The 20,026-nt window shown below is 41.2% G+C and overlaps 1 protein-coding gene and 1 long non-coding RNA gene across 2 annotated transcripts in view; both read right to left on the minus strand.

Annotated features, from left to right (window-relative positions):
* Window positions 1-643: 643 nt before the first annotated feature.
* On the minus strand, window positions 644-4,666 carry LOC134760262 (uncharacterized). Its single transcript, XR_010137451.1, has 3 exons — window positions 4,127-4,666; window positions 3,785-3,999; window positions 644-1,557 (listed from the first exon to the last, which is right to left on the minus strand). It is a non-coding gene; the product is annotated as an uncharacterized LOC134760262 (long non-coding RNA).
* Window positions 4,667-11,934: 7,268 nt separating this feature from the next.
* LOC134760194 (uncharacterized) overlaps window positions 11,935-20,026 on the minus strand; it is a 35,367-nt gene continuing 27,275 nt past the window's right edge. Inside the window, exon 6 of the mRNA XM_063716113.1 lies at window positions 11,935-13,396. Within this exon, the coding sequence (XP_063572183.1) occupies window positions 13,267-13,396 (130 nt within the window). The 3' untranslated portion in view covers window positions 11,935-13,266. The remainder of the gene's footprint in view (window positions 13,397-20,026) is intronic.

Here is a 20,026-nt window from a genome sequence, read left to right on the forward strand (position 1 = left end):
TGTGTGTGTGTGTGTATATATATATACACATATATATGTATATCAGATTAAGACATGGTATTGGTGCTGGCCCTAGAGAGAGTCAGTAGGAAAAGCATGGTGAACAGCTGATACCAAGAGGAGGTGTGAAGCCAGGGCAGAGGATGTGACTTCTGCCATTATTTATGCTGCCCCCTGGTGTGGGTAGCTCCAGGTCAATGAATATCAAGTAAAGCCAAGAGGAATAAAAAGTTAAAGGTGAACTCTGCCCCAGATGAGGGCTGGGAAAGGTGCTGGCATCATCAGGAGCTCCTGATGGGATGGCAAGGATGGCATAGGCTGTGGTAAAGGGAATAATACCTGCCACAGCCAACACTAACTGTGCACGTCCTCTCTACAAGCCCTGTGCTATGAGCTTTATACACACTATCTCACTTTTTCCTCACATGGCCCTAGGAGGTACATATTGTTATCCTCACTGTTTAGATGAAGATACTAGAGGCTTAGCAAGATGAACTAACATCTGAGAAGCATGCCTGCAATGTAGTATGTATCCTACAGGTATTTCTTAAATGAATAAATAAATGAATAAAGCCACCCAGGTGGTAACTGGAGATGCAAGATTGTGCTCAGGCTGACTCCAAAGACAGACTTCTTATCACAATTTTTCTTCAAGGATTTTATTCTTGCAGACAGCACGGAGGCTACCGGAGTCACGTTTAGCAGTTTTGTTTTTGAGCAGGGAATGTCTGTGCTCTCCCTTAAGTAAACCCCGCTGCCAGAATACACTGGTGGAGTTATGTTACGAACCACGAGTAGCCGGCTGCCTACTGGTTATCTGCATGAAGGAATGCTGTTTTGCTATTTCCCTCCCACTGATGCTGAAATTGAAACGGGGAAGGACTCCAAGTACAACATGTCATGCAAGGGGTTGAGGGTATCCTCATGGGATCAAACTGAGGACCTGCTGAGAACACGCTGAAATCATTATTCTGACAGATCAGGATTACTTTTTCATCCACAGCCAGCAGCCACGTATGCTGTGCACACACTATGGTCTGTCTGAGTTGGCTTCTTCCAGAAAGTAGGCTCACAGTGGGCGTCCGAGGGCTACTCCTGCCGGGAAAGCAGTCTCATTTGTTCATATAATATAAACTTAAAAAAAAAATCAGGAAACAAGGACTCCCAGCTGGAAATGTGCCTTTAAAGACATTCTTCCAAGAGGTCTTTACCACAAGACGAGCACTGTGACTCCAGGAACAAACAGTGCATATCACACCTTCACCATTGGAACCACAGCATGCTCAGAGCCTTGGTCAAGATTTCTCCTGCATGTTGGTTGATCAGGCTTTGAGGTTAAGATTCAGTCTTTTAGGGAAATCACATTCTGCAGTCAGGGCAGGGTGTCAAAATGAAGAAGTCAGCCTTCTTTTGGTTCCTCCCATTTCTACCAGAAAGTCTATTCTGTGAAAAGAGGTATTGCTTTTTCTGGTTTCAATATAATGTACTCATGGTTTAGAAAATCAGGTTTGGAGACTGATGAGCCATTTCTCTGGATTCAGGTTCATACGGTCTTGCCTGAAAAGGAATCAATTCTCTTACATAGGGGATTTGGAAGACAGAGAAGGTAGAGGCTTCTGGAGCCATGAGATGCCTGCCACAGCAAATGGCCAGAAGAGAGAAGGCACATGGCAAAGGGACTCTGGCCCAGAGGCATTCCTGCAACAGCAAGGGGGCTAAGTGAACGACACTGTTGTTTCAAAAATGTACCTGATGATCTAATTTTGGGTATATGTGATTTCAGGATGCCTACTGACCATTGACCGGTTCCTTATGCTCAGAGCCAGAACTCAGTGCAGAATTCTTTGTTTAACCCCTTGGCCATTTTGTCTAAACTGTCTCTGAGACACTGATCAAGTTTCTTTCAATGAGTGAGAAAAGCATTGTCCACTAGTATTCAAATATCTGAAGTTCTGCATGCTTTCTACTGCTTCCTGGGCATTCTGCTCTATTTCATCTGCTTGTAGGGCCTTAGATACAAATGTCTTTCAGATCTAAATCCCTAGTCCAGACCTTGAAATCTCTTCCTAAAAGTGCCAACAGCACCTCAACCCTGATACGCTCAGCTCATGCTCAGTCTCCCAAAACACGGTTTCCCTATGTTCTCCATCCCAGTGAATGGCACCCCCACTCACCATTCAAGGCTGAAATGAACCACACAGGACTCCCCCTTTTCCCTCACTCCCACATTCAATCAGCCAGTAAGGTGTGACCAACTTTAACTTACTAATATCGCCTGACCTGTCTCCTTATGTCCAATCCTATAACCACTACCTTGGTTCAGGCCCTTATCATTTAAACATTTCATTAATTTTTTGATCTAGACCCGTTAAGTGGCTCTCTAAAGGGTGCCTGTCCACAGGGCCAGTCAGAAGGAGTGTTCTGTATCCCGGATCTCATGTTGCTTCTCAGCTCACTGGTTTGTCCCTGGCATGGTGTTTGCAGTCTGATGTGCTCGAGTCCCTGCTTATTTCTCAGGCTCTCTCCTGCCCCTCTCCAATGGGCTCCCACGGTATACACCCCTACGGGCCCACACCGCACAGGTTCCCACAGACCCCTGTGACTTTCCAAATCTGGTCCCTTTTCTGTCTGACACATATCAATTCATCCTTGAAGCCTTACCTTACCTACAGCCTTCCTGATGCCTCCAGGTGCAAATCAGTGTGCTGTTTTTCACATCCCTACAGCATCTACACTAGAGAGTAATTACCAGTCTCAAAAAAGCAAAGGGTTTCAGAAAAATGGGACCTTCTCACTACTGCCACACCTCCATCTGCCACCAGACTGTGAAACACTAAAGGCAGGGATATTTAATTATCTTACATCTATGACATGCTCTAAGAAATGCTTGCTGACCAAGTACAGGAGTGAAGAAACTCTGTCTCCTTTTTCTTTTCATGTCTGTAAATCCTGTTGGAAAACAATCCTTCTTTCTGTTTGGCACTGGCTGCGGCTCCTGTTTGTTTTCTCTCATGGTTTTCTCCTCTTTTGCTTGTGACTCTTTTCCTCAATGCCTCCCTCCCCATTCATGCCAGGCTCTTTCTGGTGCCCTCAGTTACATAACACCTGGTAATTGGTTTTAAATCTGGTCTGGAAACCACCCCCAAAAGTAGGGGTGCACCCAGCTACCTGCAGGTTATCCAGGAGTCTGCTACGAGGGAGTGTTACCTAGTTTGAGAGGACAAAATAAAAACCGCTTGGCTCAGTGTTGGATTCTGAAGGAAATAGCTGGGCTGGGTGGCTCAAAGAGTTTGCATTTTGTGGCCACGGCTTTTATAACAAATGCACCATTTTAGCTACCTGAACTTAGCTGACTTCAGTTTGTTATTAGGAAGGCTTTTGGGGCTCACACGGCAACAGAGAGCTCGTCTGTGTTTGCTCGGGTGAGAGAGAAGCATCCACTCTGAAGACCCAGTCCAAGTTTATCCATTATAAGGAATAACAGGAAGTCTTACTCTTACTGAGCATTTGCAAACCCAGGTCCCCAGATGGGAGACAATCCTCCATGTGGTGGCACCATGGCAACCAGACATTCCTATTTGATTGAAGAGTATTGCATGTCACATTCTTGTTTCCCTGGCAGCCAACAGTACTGAGCTACCTCAGCGCCTTCCCAATACAAGTAGTCCTCCCTTATTCGTGGTTTTGCTTTCTGTGGTTTTAGGTACCCACAGTTAGCTGCAGTTGGGAAATATTAAATGAAAAGTTCCAGAAATAATCAATTTATTAGTATTAAATTGCTCACCATTTTGAGTGGGGTGATGAAACCTCTTGCTGACCAGCCCGGGATGCGAATCCTCCCTTTGTCTAGTGTATCCATGCTGTACACGCTATTCGTCCGTTGGTCACTTAGTACCGTCTCAGGGTTCAGTAGCATCCAGTTTCAGGCATTCATTGGGGGTCTTGGGATGTTTTCCCTTCGGATTAGGGAGGTCTATTGTAATCAGCATCACTGAATAACTTAATAGATATTTAGTTCATCAATAAAATACCAATTTTAAGTGAATTAAAAATATAAACATAGTAAAACATTGAAAAAAATTAAATTTTATCAGAAAAACAACTGTTTTATTTTATAATCTTTTACCAAGGAGTTTTGTTCACTTCAAGGATAGATAAATCTTGAGTCTTTGGTCTTCCTGATGTTCTCTGTGAGTCTGATGGGCCGATGTCTCAATGGGGGGTTCAGAGCTCCTTCAGATCACATATTGGTAAGGATATTGCCCTTCAAGGCTGGAAGGCAGGATGAGTCAACCTGGGAAGTTGGGCCAATGGCCTCAGAATACACTGCTTGTGTTTACCCTGGAAAGTGATATCATCTGTTGCAGCATTTGGGTGTGGTGTTGAAAGATCCAGTCGTGGCATTGACTTTGTTTTCTAAAGAAAATCTTCAGGCTCTGGGGAAGGGTCGAAGTCTGAACAACAAAGCCCTTGCCCACATGGTCGGCCCTCTTAAGAAATTCCGACCATTTACCTTTGATCTTAAGAATCTCCACACTTTGGCTTTGAATGAAAGAGTTAGGTGGCTCACAATACTGATTATATTACTGGGATATGCTATTTACTTAGGTCCCTTAAATCATACTATTATTCTTCATCGGCATTAGAGTAATGAAACAATATTTTTATCTCATTTCTCATTTTACTAATGTGTATGGGTATTTTCCTCTTCAATAGCAGATTATTTAAGTTGGGGGAAAAGCAGTGTTTATAGCTAGAATCCATTTCTTTGAACAGTGCTCTCAAAATAGGCACATTCCGTGGCTGAAAGTTGATAGTATTGAATATTCTCACCATTTCTGTCAACACTAAACGAACATCGGGAGATATTATTTTGGCCAGCAGTTACTCTGTGTGAATTAACAACATGCAGGCTGTCATTTGGATGCTGCCTCCCTTGTTCAAGTAGCTATACCCTTTCTTTATATCTGTCTGTCTCTCATAAAACAAGACTTGATTAAGTGAAAAGAATTTAATTCTGGAGACTAGGTTTTAATGATTAAAAGTACAGAAATTTGTCAAGCACTTCTTCCTCATATATAAACCTCATATATACTAAGAGTTGATTCATATTCATTATGTCTGTATTATGTAATTATCATACATAATGTTTTTCTGTCTTTATTGATACATAATAGTTGTACATATTTATGGAGTACATGGGATCTTTTTATACATACATAGAATGTATAATTATAAAATTAGGGTAGTTGGGATAGCAGTCACCTGAAACAGTTACCATTTCTTCGTGTTGGGAACATTATAATGCTTTTCTTGCAGCTATTTTGAAATATACTATAAATTCTTATTAATTACGTTTGTTCTACTGTGAACACTAGAACTTATTCCTTCTATCTAACTGTATTTTTGTACCCACTAACCAACTTCTCTTCCTCCCCGACTTCTACCCTTCCCAACCTTTGGTAATCACCATTCTACTCCCCACCTCCATAAGTTTAGCCTTTTTAGCTCCCACATATGAATGAGAACATGTGATATTTGTCTTTTCTGCGCATGGCTTATTTCACTTAACATCATATCCTCCAGTTATGTCCATGTTGCTTCAAATGATGGGATTTTAATTTTTTTATGAATGAATATTCCATTGTGAATATATACCATGTTTTCTTTGTCCATTCATCTGTTGATGGGCACATATGTTGATTCTATAATCTGGCTATTGTGAATAGTGCTGCAATAAACACAGAGGTGCAGATATCTCTTTTATATGCTGATTGCCTTTCTTTTGATTACATCCCTAGCAGTAGGATTACTGGATCATATGGTAGTTCTATTTTTAGTTTTCTGATGGACTTCCATACTAATCTACATTCTCGTGAACAGTGTAGGAGAACTTCCCTTTCTCTGTATCTCATCAGCAACTGCTATGTTCTGTCTTTTTGATAATAGCCACTTTAACTGAGGTGAGATGACATCTCATTGTGGTTTTGATTTGCATTTCCTGGATGATTAGTGATGCTGAGAATTTTGAAAGTAAGTTTTTTCAATAGTTTCAAATTTATTTCCAGAAATAATGAAAATAATAACAATGATTATTATCTTTGCTTTTTTAACCAATATTATGTTATTGATTGCTGTTTAATATTTCTGTTGGAGATTAAAGGAGGACTTCTTCTCTCTGTATTAGTCAGGATAAACTAGGTTATCCTGCAATAACAAATAACCTCTGAATCTAAGTTGTTTAAAACAACAATAGAAACAGTTTTTTCTTTTTTTCCACTCAGGGTGCATGTCCACTGAAGACTGGCTCATTGGAAGTGAGGAGATAGGGATGCATTCTTGATTATTCTCACTAAGAGAACCAGGATGAGTTGTGGTGATAATTAATTTTAGGTGTCAACTTGACCAGATTAAGTGGTACCCAGATAGCTGGTAAAGCATTACTTCTGGGCATGTCTATGAGGGTATTTCCAAAAGAGATTGGCATTTGAATCAGTGGACTGAATGAGGAAGATGTGGCCTCACCCAATGTGGACAGGCATCGTCCAAGTGGCTGAGGTCCTACTAGAACAAAAAGCCAGAGGAAAGGTGAACTTGCTCATTCCCTTCTGGAGCTGGGACACCCTTATTCTCCTGCCCTTGGACATCAGAACCCCAGGTTCTCTATACAGCCTTTCAATTCTGGGGCTTGGATTAGTGACCACCCAGTTTCTCAGGCATTCAGCCTTGTGACCTTCAGTCTTGTGGTGAAAGTTATGCTATTGACTTCTCTGGTTTTGAAGCCTTAAGCCTTAGACTGACTGATATTACTGGCTTCCCTGGTTCTCTAGCTTATAGATGGCTTATTGTGGGACTTCTCAGCCTCCATAATCCTGTGAGCGAATTCCTGTCTCTATCTCTCCATCTCTCTCTGTCTATATCTTATTGTCTCTGTCTCTGGAGAACTGTAATCCAGTGAGGGAGGCTTATATTTAGGAAGGGAGTGCCAAGGAGGGGGTATAGCTCAGAGGTAGAGCACTGGACTGCAGACCAAGAGGAAGGGAGTGGCAAGGCAAATCATGTGCTGGCTATTAATGCTTTGACACAAAAGTGACACAAATGATATTCATATTTCTCTCTATTTATTATTTTTAAATAGACTTTACTTTTCAGAGCAATTTCAGGTTTACAGAAAAATTGTGCAGAAAGTAGTTTCCAGTATGCACTCCTTCCCCTTCCCCCACACTCCTCCTCTGCCCCCCGCCCCCTCGCCCAGAGTTCTCTCTCATTAACATCTTTTGAGACAGGGTCTCTCTTTGTTGCCCAAGCGTGATCTCTGCTCATTGCAGCTTTGTGCAGCCTTGACCTCCTGAACTCAAGTGATCCTTCCACCTTAGCCTCCCCAGTAGCTGGGACTACAGGCACACAGAGTCACACTCAGCTAAAATTTTTTTGTATTTTTTTTTTTAGAGATGGGGTTTCACCATGTTGCTCAGGCTGGTCTTGAACTCCTGAGCTCAAGTGATCTGCCCACCTCAGCCTCACAAAGTGCTGGGTTTACATGCATGAGCCACTGCGCTTGGCCCTCTTCCATGTCTTTTTGTGGCTTTTTTTCCTTTTTTTTTTTTTTTTTAAATCACTGGATAATATTCTACTGTATGGACGTACCACAGTATTGCTCTCAATCATATTTTATTGACCAAAGTAAGCCACATGGCAACCCTGACTTCAAGGGAGGGAATGGTTGTCCAATCATATAATTGGAAGAAGAAAAACTAGAACTATTTTGCAAGCAGCACTAATTAACCCTTTTGCTTCCATGTCTTGAATGAAGTAACAGTGTTATGCTCACCGTCAAATCTTTTTCAGGGGAAGTGAGAGAGTTTCAATTTAATGACAACCTGGACCCCCAATTTTTGCTATGAAGAAAGTAATAAAAGGAGCCAGAACACTCCTCATATATTACAAAAAAAATCTCAATATGATCACAAAGCTTGGCTGCAGGCTGCTCACAGATCCTCTGTGTCCTCCCTGAATACCATGTAAGTGACAGCGTCTTTGGAGTCCTAAAGGGGCCACACCTTTGTCAGAAGCCATATGCAGTTGTTAAACTGAACTAAATATGGCCTGAGAAGGATGCCATACTTCTAAATTTCAGTCCATGAGGACAAACTGTAACCTAACTTTATACTCAGACAAAATTGAAAACCTAACTTGAGAGTTTGTGCCTGTAACAATAGCTGAGGCCTGGCCAATCGCAGCAGCCATACTTCAACCACTCATACACTGCTGAGTGTTCAAATTGTGTTCAAAAAAGGCAAATGTTGAGCTGTAATCAATCCAGCCATTTCTGTACCTCACTTCTGATTTCTGCACGTCACTTCCCTTTTGTTGTCTATAAATTTGTTCTGACCATAAGGCATCCCTGGAGTCTCCCTAAATCTGCCGTGGTTCTGGAGGCTGCCCAATTTATGAATTTTTTTTACTTGCTCAGTTAAACTCTGTTAAATTTAATTTGTCTGAAGTTTCCTTTTAACACAGTATAGCCTCAGAATATTGCTCAATATTGTCCTGGACGTAGACAGAAGTGATGACAAATCAGGTAAAGGCCAGTCCAGAAAACAGACACCCACCAGTTTTCCTAATAAAGAAAACTTAATATAAGGAATTGAAGCACTGAAAGTGAGGACAAGGACCACTGAGGGGTCACGGAGCTAGCAACTGCAGGAAGCAATTGCTACCCCTAGGACTGAGAGAACAAAAGGGATGCGTCAGGTGCCTGGGATCTGGAAGCTTGGAGGAGGGCCCTGCAGAGCTGGAAGCTGGACCAGGAGGGAGGGGTGCTGCCTGGTGGAGGCAGGTGCCTTGGAGACTCAGAGCAGGGACCCTCAAAACAGGGACTCAATATCTGGGGAGGAGGTTCTGGTTGACAGACACTATCACTGAGGGAGTGTGTTGAGGTTCTTGCAGTGAGGAAAATAACTGCGAGCTGGAGCTAAGGGCTGCTGGGATGATACTGACAGGACAAGCAGAAAAACAGAAGGAGCAAATCCCTTCTTCCCCACTCCTTCCAGACTCCCTCTAGTGCCCTACTACTGGCAGCCTAAGAGAAATCCCTCTGGCAAAGCTGAAATGTGATTACAGAGGCCCAGCCCAGCCCCAGCAACACAAAGCTGAGAATGAAGTGTGAGTGTGGAGCTTACAGGCAACAGCTTAATAATCAAGACAGACACTAAACACATATTTGGTCCCTGTCTCTTATGCTAATATTTGCTCATTACAGCTAAAAGACTCTGAGGAAGGCCTAGGTCAGAGAAGGAGTAAGATCTGCTATTGACATCCCGGCAGTATCATCTGGAAGCTCATCCAGCTTGTTTTTGGCCACCACTCAGTAAGAACTTAGTTTGAGTTCTTTGCTCTTGCTTTAAGTAGCTTTTAGAGTTCTTTGAGACATTTGTACTTGGGATAGAGAAAAGAACAGCTCCATGACAATCTTGGCTTCCCCAGGGTATTTGAAGGGGCTTACTCTCCATTCCCAGTTCTGAATCACCAAATTCCACTAAATAGCCAAGGTACTCACCAACCGTTCTTCCTTCTTCTTTGCAGTCCTTCCTGTTCCCATTTCTTATTTTTATGTATTTCTGTCCTTTCTTTTCCCTGTTTTAAAATCCTTCCCTTTCTTCTTTCCTGCCACTCCACTGCTTTTCCTGATACCCCTCACTCTTCCCGGGGGACAGCACAGTGTGCTTGAAAGAGCATGACTCCTGCACAAGAAGGGCCTAGGGTTAAATCCTAATTCTGATGTTTACTTGCTTTATGATCTTGGGCAAGTAATTTTTCATTTTCAGTTTTTTAAAATGGAAATAATTGCTAGGATACGTGTACTTTGTAAGAAGTAAATGAGAGAATGTATATGTAGTGCCTGATAGATAATAGGTGCTTGTTAAATATTTGCTTCCATCTCTCTTTTTGTTGTTGTTATCAAATGCACCCTTAGGTACACCTATTGAAAACCAACTTAATACTTCCTTATCTCTGCCGCAGAGCCCTGCACTAGGCGCCTATCTTAGACCCAGCCTGAATTCTTCTCCTAAAGTACCGAATTGTTTATTTAATCTGGCCATATTTTATTTAACTCACTTTCTCTGTCTTAATTATTTGGAAACTGGTGAGGTTCAAAATTCAGTCTGTGGCAGCCAGAATTACTAAGCTGGTGTATTTTGACTAAAACAGGGGAAAGTTTGCAGCATAAGGGAAAGAAAAGACAGACTAGGTTTGGATCACTCTGACTGGAATGAGTGGGAGATGGAAGGTTCAAGTCCTAAACTTGTATTCCCTCACATTTCATGCCAGGACCAGCCATCAGATACCACTCATCGTCATATGCAGACTGTCCCTAGAGCTGGAAAATGGCCACCGAGGGCACGAGAGGGTGGAAATAATATTTTACTCTGTCTCAGTGTTATGACAACTTGCTGGTTATTTACCTTCCAGTCCTTTGTAACCCTTAACTAGAAGTAGTTGCAGTCAGCCAGCCAGCAAGCTAAGTACTGAGCCAAGCATCACTGAAGAATTTATAAGTTGTTTTCTCTTTCTTATCCACCAAGTGCTGGTCTGAGCCTAGCAATGCATCTTGAAGCAGGGCTCCTCTCCATTGCTTAGGTTAAATTACCTGTCAGTATTTGAGGAAATCAGGGGCACCTCCTAAAAGTGGAGGCGGTGCTCCTGAATCCCCCATCTTTCCTCTGAAGGTGGTACCACTTTCCATGGCTAAGTGGGAAGCCTGAGATTTTCCTTTTTTACTTAAAAGCTTTGCAGAGGTGATAGAAAGAAAGTCTAGGCACCCAAGGGAATTTCCTACCGTAGGGTATTTCTGTGGTTTCAGAGTCCCAAATTTAATAGTGGTGTTTTAAGGAATGCTGATTCTCAAGGGCGAGAAGGCAATTGAAATGTGGAGCCACTTCCTGTTGGTGAGGGAAGGGGCACTGTAGGAGGTAATGAGCTGGTTTGCATAAAAATGCCTTTTAAACATCAGGAGATTTTATTGATTTAAATAAAAAGCCTGAGATCCAGTTCCAGGATTGGTTCAGCAACTCAGTAATACCAAAACACTGGTCTTTCCAATGCTTTGTTCCTCCTTCCTCAGGTGTGGCACCTCATGTTGCAAGATGGCTGCTGCTGCAGTGCCAAGCACCATGTCTTCACTGACCTGCACAGCAACTTAAATTCTGACTTGCTTGATGGCATGGCATGCATGCCCAATGGGAAAAGTCATTTGATTCATGTACAGGTTCATGAAGGGCATGATTACTGGGAGCTTCCCTTTTGGACTTGAAGTATAAGATTTATTTCACACTGATGCCCTTCCTTGAGTAATAATAACACTAATATTCACTGAGCACTTATTACGTTCCAAGCTAAACCTTTTGTTTGTTTGTTTGTTTTTGACACAGAGTCTCACTCTGTTGCCCAGGATGGAATGCAGTGGTGCCATCTTGGCTCACTGCAACCTCCACCTCCCGGGTTCAAGTGATTCTCCTGCCTCAGCCTCCTGAGTAGCTGGGACTACAGGTGTGCGCCACCATGCTGGGCTAATTTTTGTACTTTTTGTAGAGACAGGGTTTCAACATGTTGACTAGGCTAGTCTTGAGCTACTGGCCTCATGTGATCTGCCTGCCTTGGCCTCCCGAAGTGCTGGGATTACAGGCGTGAGCCACCCTGCACTGTGGACAAACCCTTTTATATGAACATTTTAGTCATCTTCATAACAACTCCACAGAGAGGATATTATTTATATTATCTTCATTTGACAGATGAGAAAACTAAAGCTTAGAACAGGGTTTTTCAAATTGTGGGTTTGAAACCATTAGTAGACCATGAAATCAATTTGCTGGATTATGACTAGCATTTATAGAAATTTACATAGAATAGGACCAATCAAATGGTGCTCAGAAATACCAAAAATAATTATTTTTTATTAATCTTTTAATTTATATGAGTATACGTGTGTGTGTGCGTACATATAGAGTATTATGTTAAATACATTTCTTACTGTGGATTGCAGTGAAAAAATGTTTGAAAAGTCTATATTTGAGAGAGTTTAAGTAACTTGCCCAAGATCATGTGGTAAATTAGGAAGCTGTAATTTGAGCCCATGCAGCCTGAGGCCAGAACCTGTGCTCTCAATCTCTTTGCCATGCTGCCAACTTAACTTATAGCATGGGGAGCCCAAGAAAGGGCAGGCATGTGGAGAGGGAAAACAATGGGAGAGGAGCAGCTGGAGAATGGAGGCATCCTGGAGAATGTTCTGTCTTCCTGTTACTGGGCTCAGGTTGCAAAGGTTTAGCACGCGAATGGCCGTGGCGCTCTCTGGACAGCCCTCAGAACCACAGGTCTTGGTTCCCAGCACAGTTCTGCTGGATGCCAGGATAATTGCTATTCACTACCCCTTGTATTGGCACATCTTTCCTGGTTTGAACAAAAAATTATCTTACTTTATTGATGTCACTCCCATACAGAATTTTAGAGCTGTAAGAGAACTTAAATCCTGAGTTGTTCGGATGCTAAATGTGAGACCTGAGAGGTCAAGTGACATGCTAAGGTCACAGAGATGATGACAGGGAGCCAGACTCAGACCTTGGGCATGCAGGTCTGTGCTTTTCATTGCTTTAATTTGTATCATGGCCTGGTCCTTTTAGAAGGTGGTGAATTACAGGCTAGCAGGAAAGGTCTGCGTGTGCCTCATCCTGGATGCTTATTTGAAAACTGGAGAAAAAGATGTCTTCTCTAGTATCCACGCTGGGTTTCAAGGTGGGCTGGAATCTTCTCGTGGGAGTGCAGGGAAGTGAGAATGGAGAGAAAGGGGTGTGCATTGCCTCTTGGCTTGTTTTTCTAAGCACAAAATGAAACTTTTTTCCAGGCAACTTTTTCTTTTTTTTACAAAAATAATATGAGACTCTTTCCCAGGGCAAAAATACACTGTGCAGTCTTTGTGCCCACAGCACCTGTAGAAGGGATTGAATTGGAGTTTTGTTCAAGGTCCTGAAAGTTTATGGTCCATTTAGCTGTGAAGCAGAGTTTAATGTTGGCAAACTTTTGTGTTTGTTTTAGTTTCTGAAAGTTGCTAACCATTTTCCCTTTCTTGGGGAGGAGAGCAGGCCTGGCAGGAAAGGCACGGCCATCATTGGGGCAGGGTGGGTGGGGTGGGCAGTGTTTAGGTACAGAATCTAAATGGGCCAGTAGATATGTCTGCCTGATGCCTTTAGCACCACAGCACGTTAGCCTGACCTACTGGCACATGGAGCTAAGCCCGCAGAGGCTGAGGAACGTGGGTGTTTTCGGAGCCCCTTCCTTCAGCAATTTCATCCAGTGTGGATGCTGATGGACAGCTACAATCCCCAGAGCCAAGTGCACATTCCTGCAAAAGATAAACATTTGTCTATTTACTCAACTCTGCTCTCACTTTGTTACCATCTAAGCCAGATCTATCATGCCCTCAATGCATTTGGCGGGAGGGAAAACAGATGGTCATAGACCTGGCTAAACAGTTCCTATTTCTGCAGCCCTGGCACTAGTAATTCTGGGTCTACCCGCAATTTTGTGTAAGATGCTAGATAAGAGGCCTAAAGCCCATCACCTGCCCTGATCTATGCACTAGCAATAAGCAGATGTTACCTTGAGTCTGGAGTAACAACCAGCCTCATTTGGCAATTCTGGAGGCAAATTGCTTGTCAGAAACACAAAAACAAATATTTCATAAACATAATAATCATGTGTCAAGGGTAAGTCTCATGTTCCTACCTCATTTCTTTGTCCTTTCCGCTAATTCCATTTTCTCCAAGGTAATTCAGGACCCTGCTGCCTCTTGCCTAAATTATGGCAAGAACTTTCTGTCTCATCTCCTTGCCTCTAGACTCTCCCCACTCCTCCCTACTCCTTGCAAGTGCACCTCATTCCTGGCTACCATAGGCACAATCTTCTCTCTCCTTAGTGGGAAGAGATCACGTCTAATTCAGCATGAGTACCTCAGCACCCAGCATGGTTACATCAGCACCCTGGTACATAGATGCTCAAATAATAGTTGTTATAAAAATGAATGCATAAATCAAGTGCTATAGTGTTGGGTTGGTACACATGCAATATCTCTGTAAGTTCATTTTTAACTTCTCTATATAAAGGAGGGATCACGGTTCAGGGGAAAGAGCACTGAACTACGAGTCAGAAGGCTTGGCTTTGCATGATAGCTGTGTCACCATATGCTAGCTGTCGTGCTAAGTGCTTTGAATTCACTATCTCATCTCTTACAAATAACCTATGAGATATATATATATAATCTTCATATATGATATATATCATAGGTTACATATATGTATCATGTATCATATACATGAATAATACATATATAACATGTATCATGATATAATACATGAATTATATATATATCATGTATCATAATATATGAAATATATATATATATGTTATTCTTACTCAGTTTTAAGAGGAGTTAACTGAGACATAGCAGTTTTAGCAGACTTGCCTAAGGCACACAATTTAAGATTCCCAGGTACTCGAGTTTCAAGCCCATTTGTTTAACTACTCTGCTAAACTGCCGTGCAACCCTGGCCAAATTAATAAGTCTTCAGACTCAGTCTCTTCCTCTGTAAAATGAGCAGCCTGAACTCTGCCGATTCTCTTTAAATCCTATACAGCGATTCTGTGAGTCTGCATTTCTGATTCCAAACATCCACAGAAACCTACTGTGAAACTCCAGTGAATTGTGACTTGTGTTACGAGTTGAGGGCAGGTCAGAGAACAGTAGCATTCCATCGGGAAGTGGCACACATTTGCAGCCAACAGATGAAAGCTACACTCCTGGCACAGAGCCAACCCTCCCCTCCATCCTAAAGCACACTTGCCTGGTGAGTCCATTTGGTCCTTTCCTGAATCCTCAACTGTCACATCTCCCCCATTAGGGAGGATAGTATGCAGGCCCGACTCCTTCACAGAGCACAAGTTGTTCATCTATGAATGTAATTTGAGGAAAGTAAAGGCCCACCTGCCTGAGATGGCTGGAGGGCATTGTATTGTAGCAATGGTAGACCACATGTTATTAACTAGGGTTCTGATGACATCTTCAAGCTACACTCACTTGAGTCTCCTGTGACACCCACTCTTTCTCAGTTGTCATCTCTGTCTTTACTTTCTCTGTTTACACTTTAAATGTTGGATATTCCTAGCGCATACTTCTCAGCTTTCTCTCACCCAGAGTGGCTTCGTCCTTTCTCATAACCAGATCTTACTTTCTCTTAAAATTTCTATTTAAATTTCCTGCTAATTTTGATATATGTCCATATCTCTGCCAAAGCACCCTTAGAACTTTAGAGTTCAGTATCTCCCATACTGAAGCATCTAGTGGTACATTATAAGGGTAAGTAAAATATGTGTAGAATAAATTGTGATGTGTTAATTAATACATTAGTACAGGTTTAGGTGCTGGTTAAACTTTCACCTGTTTTTTTTCTTTTTTTGGGTGAATGGAACCATTTTCGGTCCCGAGAACAAGGGGCAAGTCTAATTTATTGTTTTGTGCCTTTGGACTATAGTGCATTGCCTGGATCATTGTAGGAGACAAGAAAAACTATGTTAACATTAATGAACCCAATACAGGAGACTCAGGACTGGCACATTTTGAGAGGAGAAAAAAGGAGTTTCACATCTTGAAGTTTGCCCAGAGAAGGCCGGCCCATGTGGGATGATGCAATGTGGGACTTGGCTTGTTAGGATCAACATGGGGACATTGGACTCCGTGATAAAAATAATAATGTAGAAGGGTCCAGCTCACAGTAACCGATTGAACTTTGTCTGCCTCACTTAATTTGTTAAGGCCATCTCAGGCTCTTACAACCTTGCCCTTGGAGCTGAGCCTGCAGAGTAATTAATACTTTTGTCTATGTCAGATCTTTGGTATTAGCCCAGGGTGATACTTCCATGAAGATTCCACCAGTTTCCAAAATTTCCTTTTACCTTTTCACACCATAATTTTCCCTGGAGCATAACTCATTGAAGTGGTCCCAGCTGGGTTTTGTGGCTTCCAGTGACCTCAGTACTCAGGAGAACAAACAAGGGCAGCTGGCCATGTGAACACTTAAGAAAGCTTTTAGAAAATATGTTTTCCTTCTCATAACTGGCCCGATAGGCTGGAGCTGGCATGCAGAGAGACAGGGTGAGACTGCAACACTGAAGATGTCCAGTTGTGTCAGCTGTGGTGTATTGCATTTGTATCTCCTGATGTCTGAACCAGAAGGGGTCTTTATCCCCGGGGCAAATCCCTCGTATCTGCAGAACCAATTCCCTTGGCAGGCTGAGGGATGCTCTGTGACTAGGGTAGGGAAGGCTAAGTGTTGGGATCTATGAATTGTATTTCTGCTGCCTTGGGACAATAAGCAGAGATGTAGACTGTCCTTTTTGGCTTAAATGTATCCCTCCTTACACTTAAATGTAAAACCTAAAACCATAAAAACCCTAGAAGAAAACCTAGGCAATACCATTCAGGACATAGGCATGGGCAAAGACTTCATGACTAAAACACCAAAAGCATTTTCAAAAAATGCCAAAATTGACAAATGGGATCTAATTAAACTGCAGAGCTTCTGCACAGCAAAAGAAACTCTCATCAGAGTGAATAGGCAACCTACAGAATTGGAGAAAATTTTTGTGATCTATCCATCTGACAAAGGTCTAATATCCAGAAACTACAAGGAACTTAAATTTACAAGAAAAAAAACCATTAAAAAGTGGGTGAATGATATGAACAAACACTTCTCAAAAGAAGACATTTATGCGGCCAAAAAACATAAGAAAAACTCATCACTGGTCATTAGAGGAATGCAAATCAAAATCACAATGAGATACCATATCATGCCAGTAAGAATGATGATTATTAAAAAGTCTGGAAACAACAGATGCTGGTGAGGATGTGGAGAAATAGGAATGCTTTTACACGGTTGGTGGGAGTGTAAATTCGTTCAACCATTGTGGAAGAAAGTGTGGTGATTCCTCAAGGATCTAGAACCAGAAATACCATTTGACCCAGCAATCCCATTACTGGGTATATACCCAAAGCATTATAAATCATTCTATAAAGACACATGCACACATATGTTTATTGCAGCACTATTTACAATAGCAAAGACTTGGAACCAACCCAAATGCCCATTAATGATAGACTGGATAAAGAAAACGTGGCACATACACACCATGGAATACTATGCAGCCAGAAAAAAGGAATGAGTTAATGTCCTTTGCAGTGACATGGCTGAAGCTGGAAACCATCATCCTCAGCAAACTAACACAGAAACAGAAAACCAAACACCACATGTTCTTACTCATAAGTGGGAGCTGAACATTGAGAACACAGGGACACAGGGAGGGTAACATCACATGCCAGGGCCTGTCAGGGGGAGTAGGGGAAGGGGAGGGAGAGTATTAGGACAAATACCTAATGCATTCTGGGCTTAAAACCTAGATGATGGTTTGATAGGGGCAGGAAACCACCATGGCACACGTATACCTATGTAACAAACCTGAACATTCAGCACATGTATCCCAGAACTTAAAGCAAAAAAAAAAAAAAAAAAAAAAAAAAAGAAATGCAATTGAGTTTTCTATATTGATGTAGTAATATCTTTTGGGTTTTCTATAAGAATCATCATGTTATCTGTGAGTAATGGGAGATTTTTTGTTTTATTTCTTCCTTCCTAATCCCTAAACAAAATTGTTCTTACTGCACAAACCAGGGCCTCAAATAATCTTTAAATTCATGCCCATAAAGCTCAGATGAGCCCCAATGCAATTGCACTATATTCCATTTACTCTTCCAGTCGTCTAGAAGACTGTATCATACTTCCTTTCCCCTTAAATCTCCAAGACCTACTCCTCTATCTGAGCCTTCACCCAATAACCTTTTTAAAGAAAATCTAATTCACTTGCAAAAAATGGATGAAATCAGAAGTTCTACAGACTCCCAGTCTCAATCTCCTACCTCTTGCATGTGCACCCATGTATTTTGCTTTCCCGAATGTTACCATAAAGGATACATTCCTAGGATAAGCTCAGCTTGATCATGGTGTACAATCCTTTCTATATTCGGATTTGGTTGGCAAATATTTTGTTTAGAATTTTTTAAGTCTCTGCTCATGGGAGAGATTAGTCGGTGATTTTCCTTTTTCAAACTTCCCTTGTCAAATGTTGGCACTGATGTGTATACTAGCTTCATAAAATGAGGAACAACCCTCTTCCCATTTTCTATTCTCTGGAAAATTCTGTCCAAGATTGAAATTACTTGTTTCTTGAATATTTGGCAGATCTTGCCAGTAAAACCATTTGATATTTTCTTGTCAAAAATAAATAAATGTCACTGCTGATTTATTTTTTAATGGGTTATTTTTCTTGAATCAGTTTTGTTGAGGTATACTTTTCTAGAAATGTGACCATTTTGACCAAGTTTTTAAATATGTTATCTTACAGTTACTCATAATACTCTAATCTTGAATAACTGCAGCGTTTTAGTTATATCCACATATCCACTTCCATATCCTTGACATTAGTTATTAGTGCCTTCTTTCTTTGTTCTTGTTCAATCCCCATAAAGACTGTCCATTTTGTAAGTATTTTTTAAAAAACCTCTTTTATATTTTCTATTTTATTACTTTCGACTATTATTTTCTTTTTGTACTTTTCCCTAAGTGGATGCTTACCGCCACATGAAACTTTATCTCTTTCCTCCCCCAATACATGTATTTAAAGCTATAAATTCCTCCTTAGTGCTGCCTTAGCTGTATCCAACACATTTTGAAATTTAGTATTTTATATCATTTAGTTCTGCATTTTATAATTTTATATTATGATATCTACTTTGACCCAATATACATGATGCTTCTTCCCATTTAGGTTTTCACTTTTAATATTTTTTGTCTTTCTACAATCTTCTCTATAAATTGTACACATCTTTTATTACTTGTAGTTCTAGTTACCTTAGAGTATTCGTCATTATCACAGATGTCATGTTTATGCCATTTTCTAATTGGTCATTGGCAATGAATAGTAAATACTGTTGCTTTTTTAATTTTTTAAATTGATTTTATTATTATTTTTTAGATTATTTGCCATGACCAGATGTGATTCATACCAGGGATCCAAGCATGCTGTTGATTTTTAATATGTTGATTTATATTCAGCAAATTTGATGCATTTACTTCTGACTTATACTTGTGTCTTAGACCCTTTGAGCAGCTCTAATAAAATACCATAAACTGGGTGGTTTACAAACAAACATTTATTCCTCCAAGTTCTGGAGGCTGGGAAGTTCAAGATCAAGGCATCTGCCGATTTGGTAACTGACAAAGGCCCACTTCTTCATAGAAGAGGCATTACACTGTGTCAACTCCTAAAACCCTCACCATCTAACACTATCACCTGGGGGTTAAGATTTCAACATATGAATTTTGGGGTCACATTAACATTCAGCTCATAACAACCTGTTTATAGTTGGTTCTTCATTGAATATCATGTCATCTGAGAATGGGACCAATCTTTTATATTTTTTCCAAGTGTTCTATACACTTTTTATTTTGTGTTATTACAGCTTATCTTCTAGACAATGGCGATGAAAGTGATGAAAATGGACCCTCTATCTTTTTTCCTGAATGTAAGGGAAATTATTCTAAAGTTTCACTGTGGTGCTTATCTTCCATTCCATCTTCCTTCAAAAGTGTGTGCATGTTAATGTGTGTATGTATACATGTATATGTGTTTTTATACTTCGGAGACTACAGAACTCAAAATGACCTTTCCCAGGCTGCCTCACATCCTGGATGTGATTTTTGGTTTGGACAATTAGATGTGCCTGCGTGCCGATTTCCCTAAAGCTGTAGAAAAAGCAGAGAACTCAAAACCACATCCTGGTGCCAGCACAGATAAGAGATCTGATCTGAAGCCTGAGACTATGAAGGGTACATTAGCCTTGAGTACATTTATTAAAGCCATCTGT

This window comes from Pongo abelii, chromosome 16 (genome assembly GCF_028885655.2).
Source record: "Pongo abelii isolate AG06213 chromosome 16, NHGRI_mPonAbe1-v2.0_pri, whole genome shotgun sequence".
In the NCBI taxonomy this organism is placed as follows: domain Eukaryota; kingdom Metazoa; phylum Chordata; class Mammalia; order Primates; family Hominidae; genus Pongo; species Pongo abelii.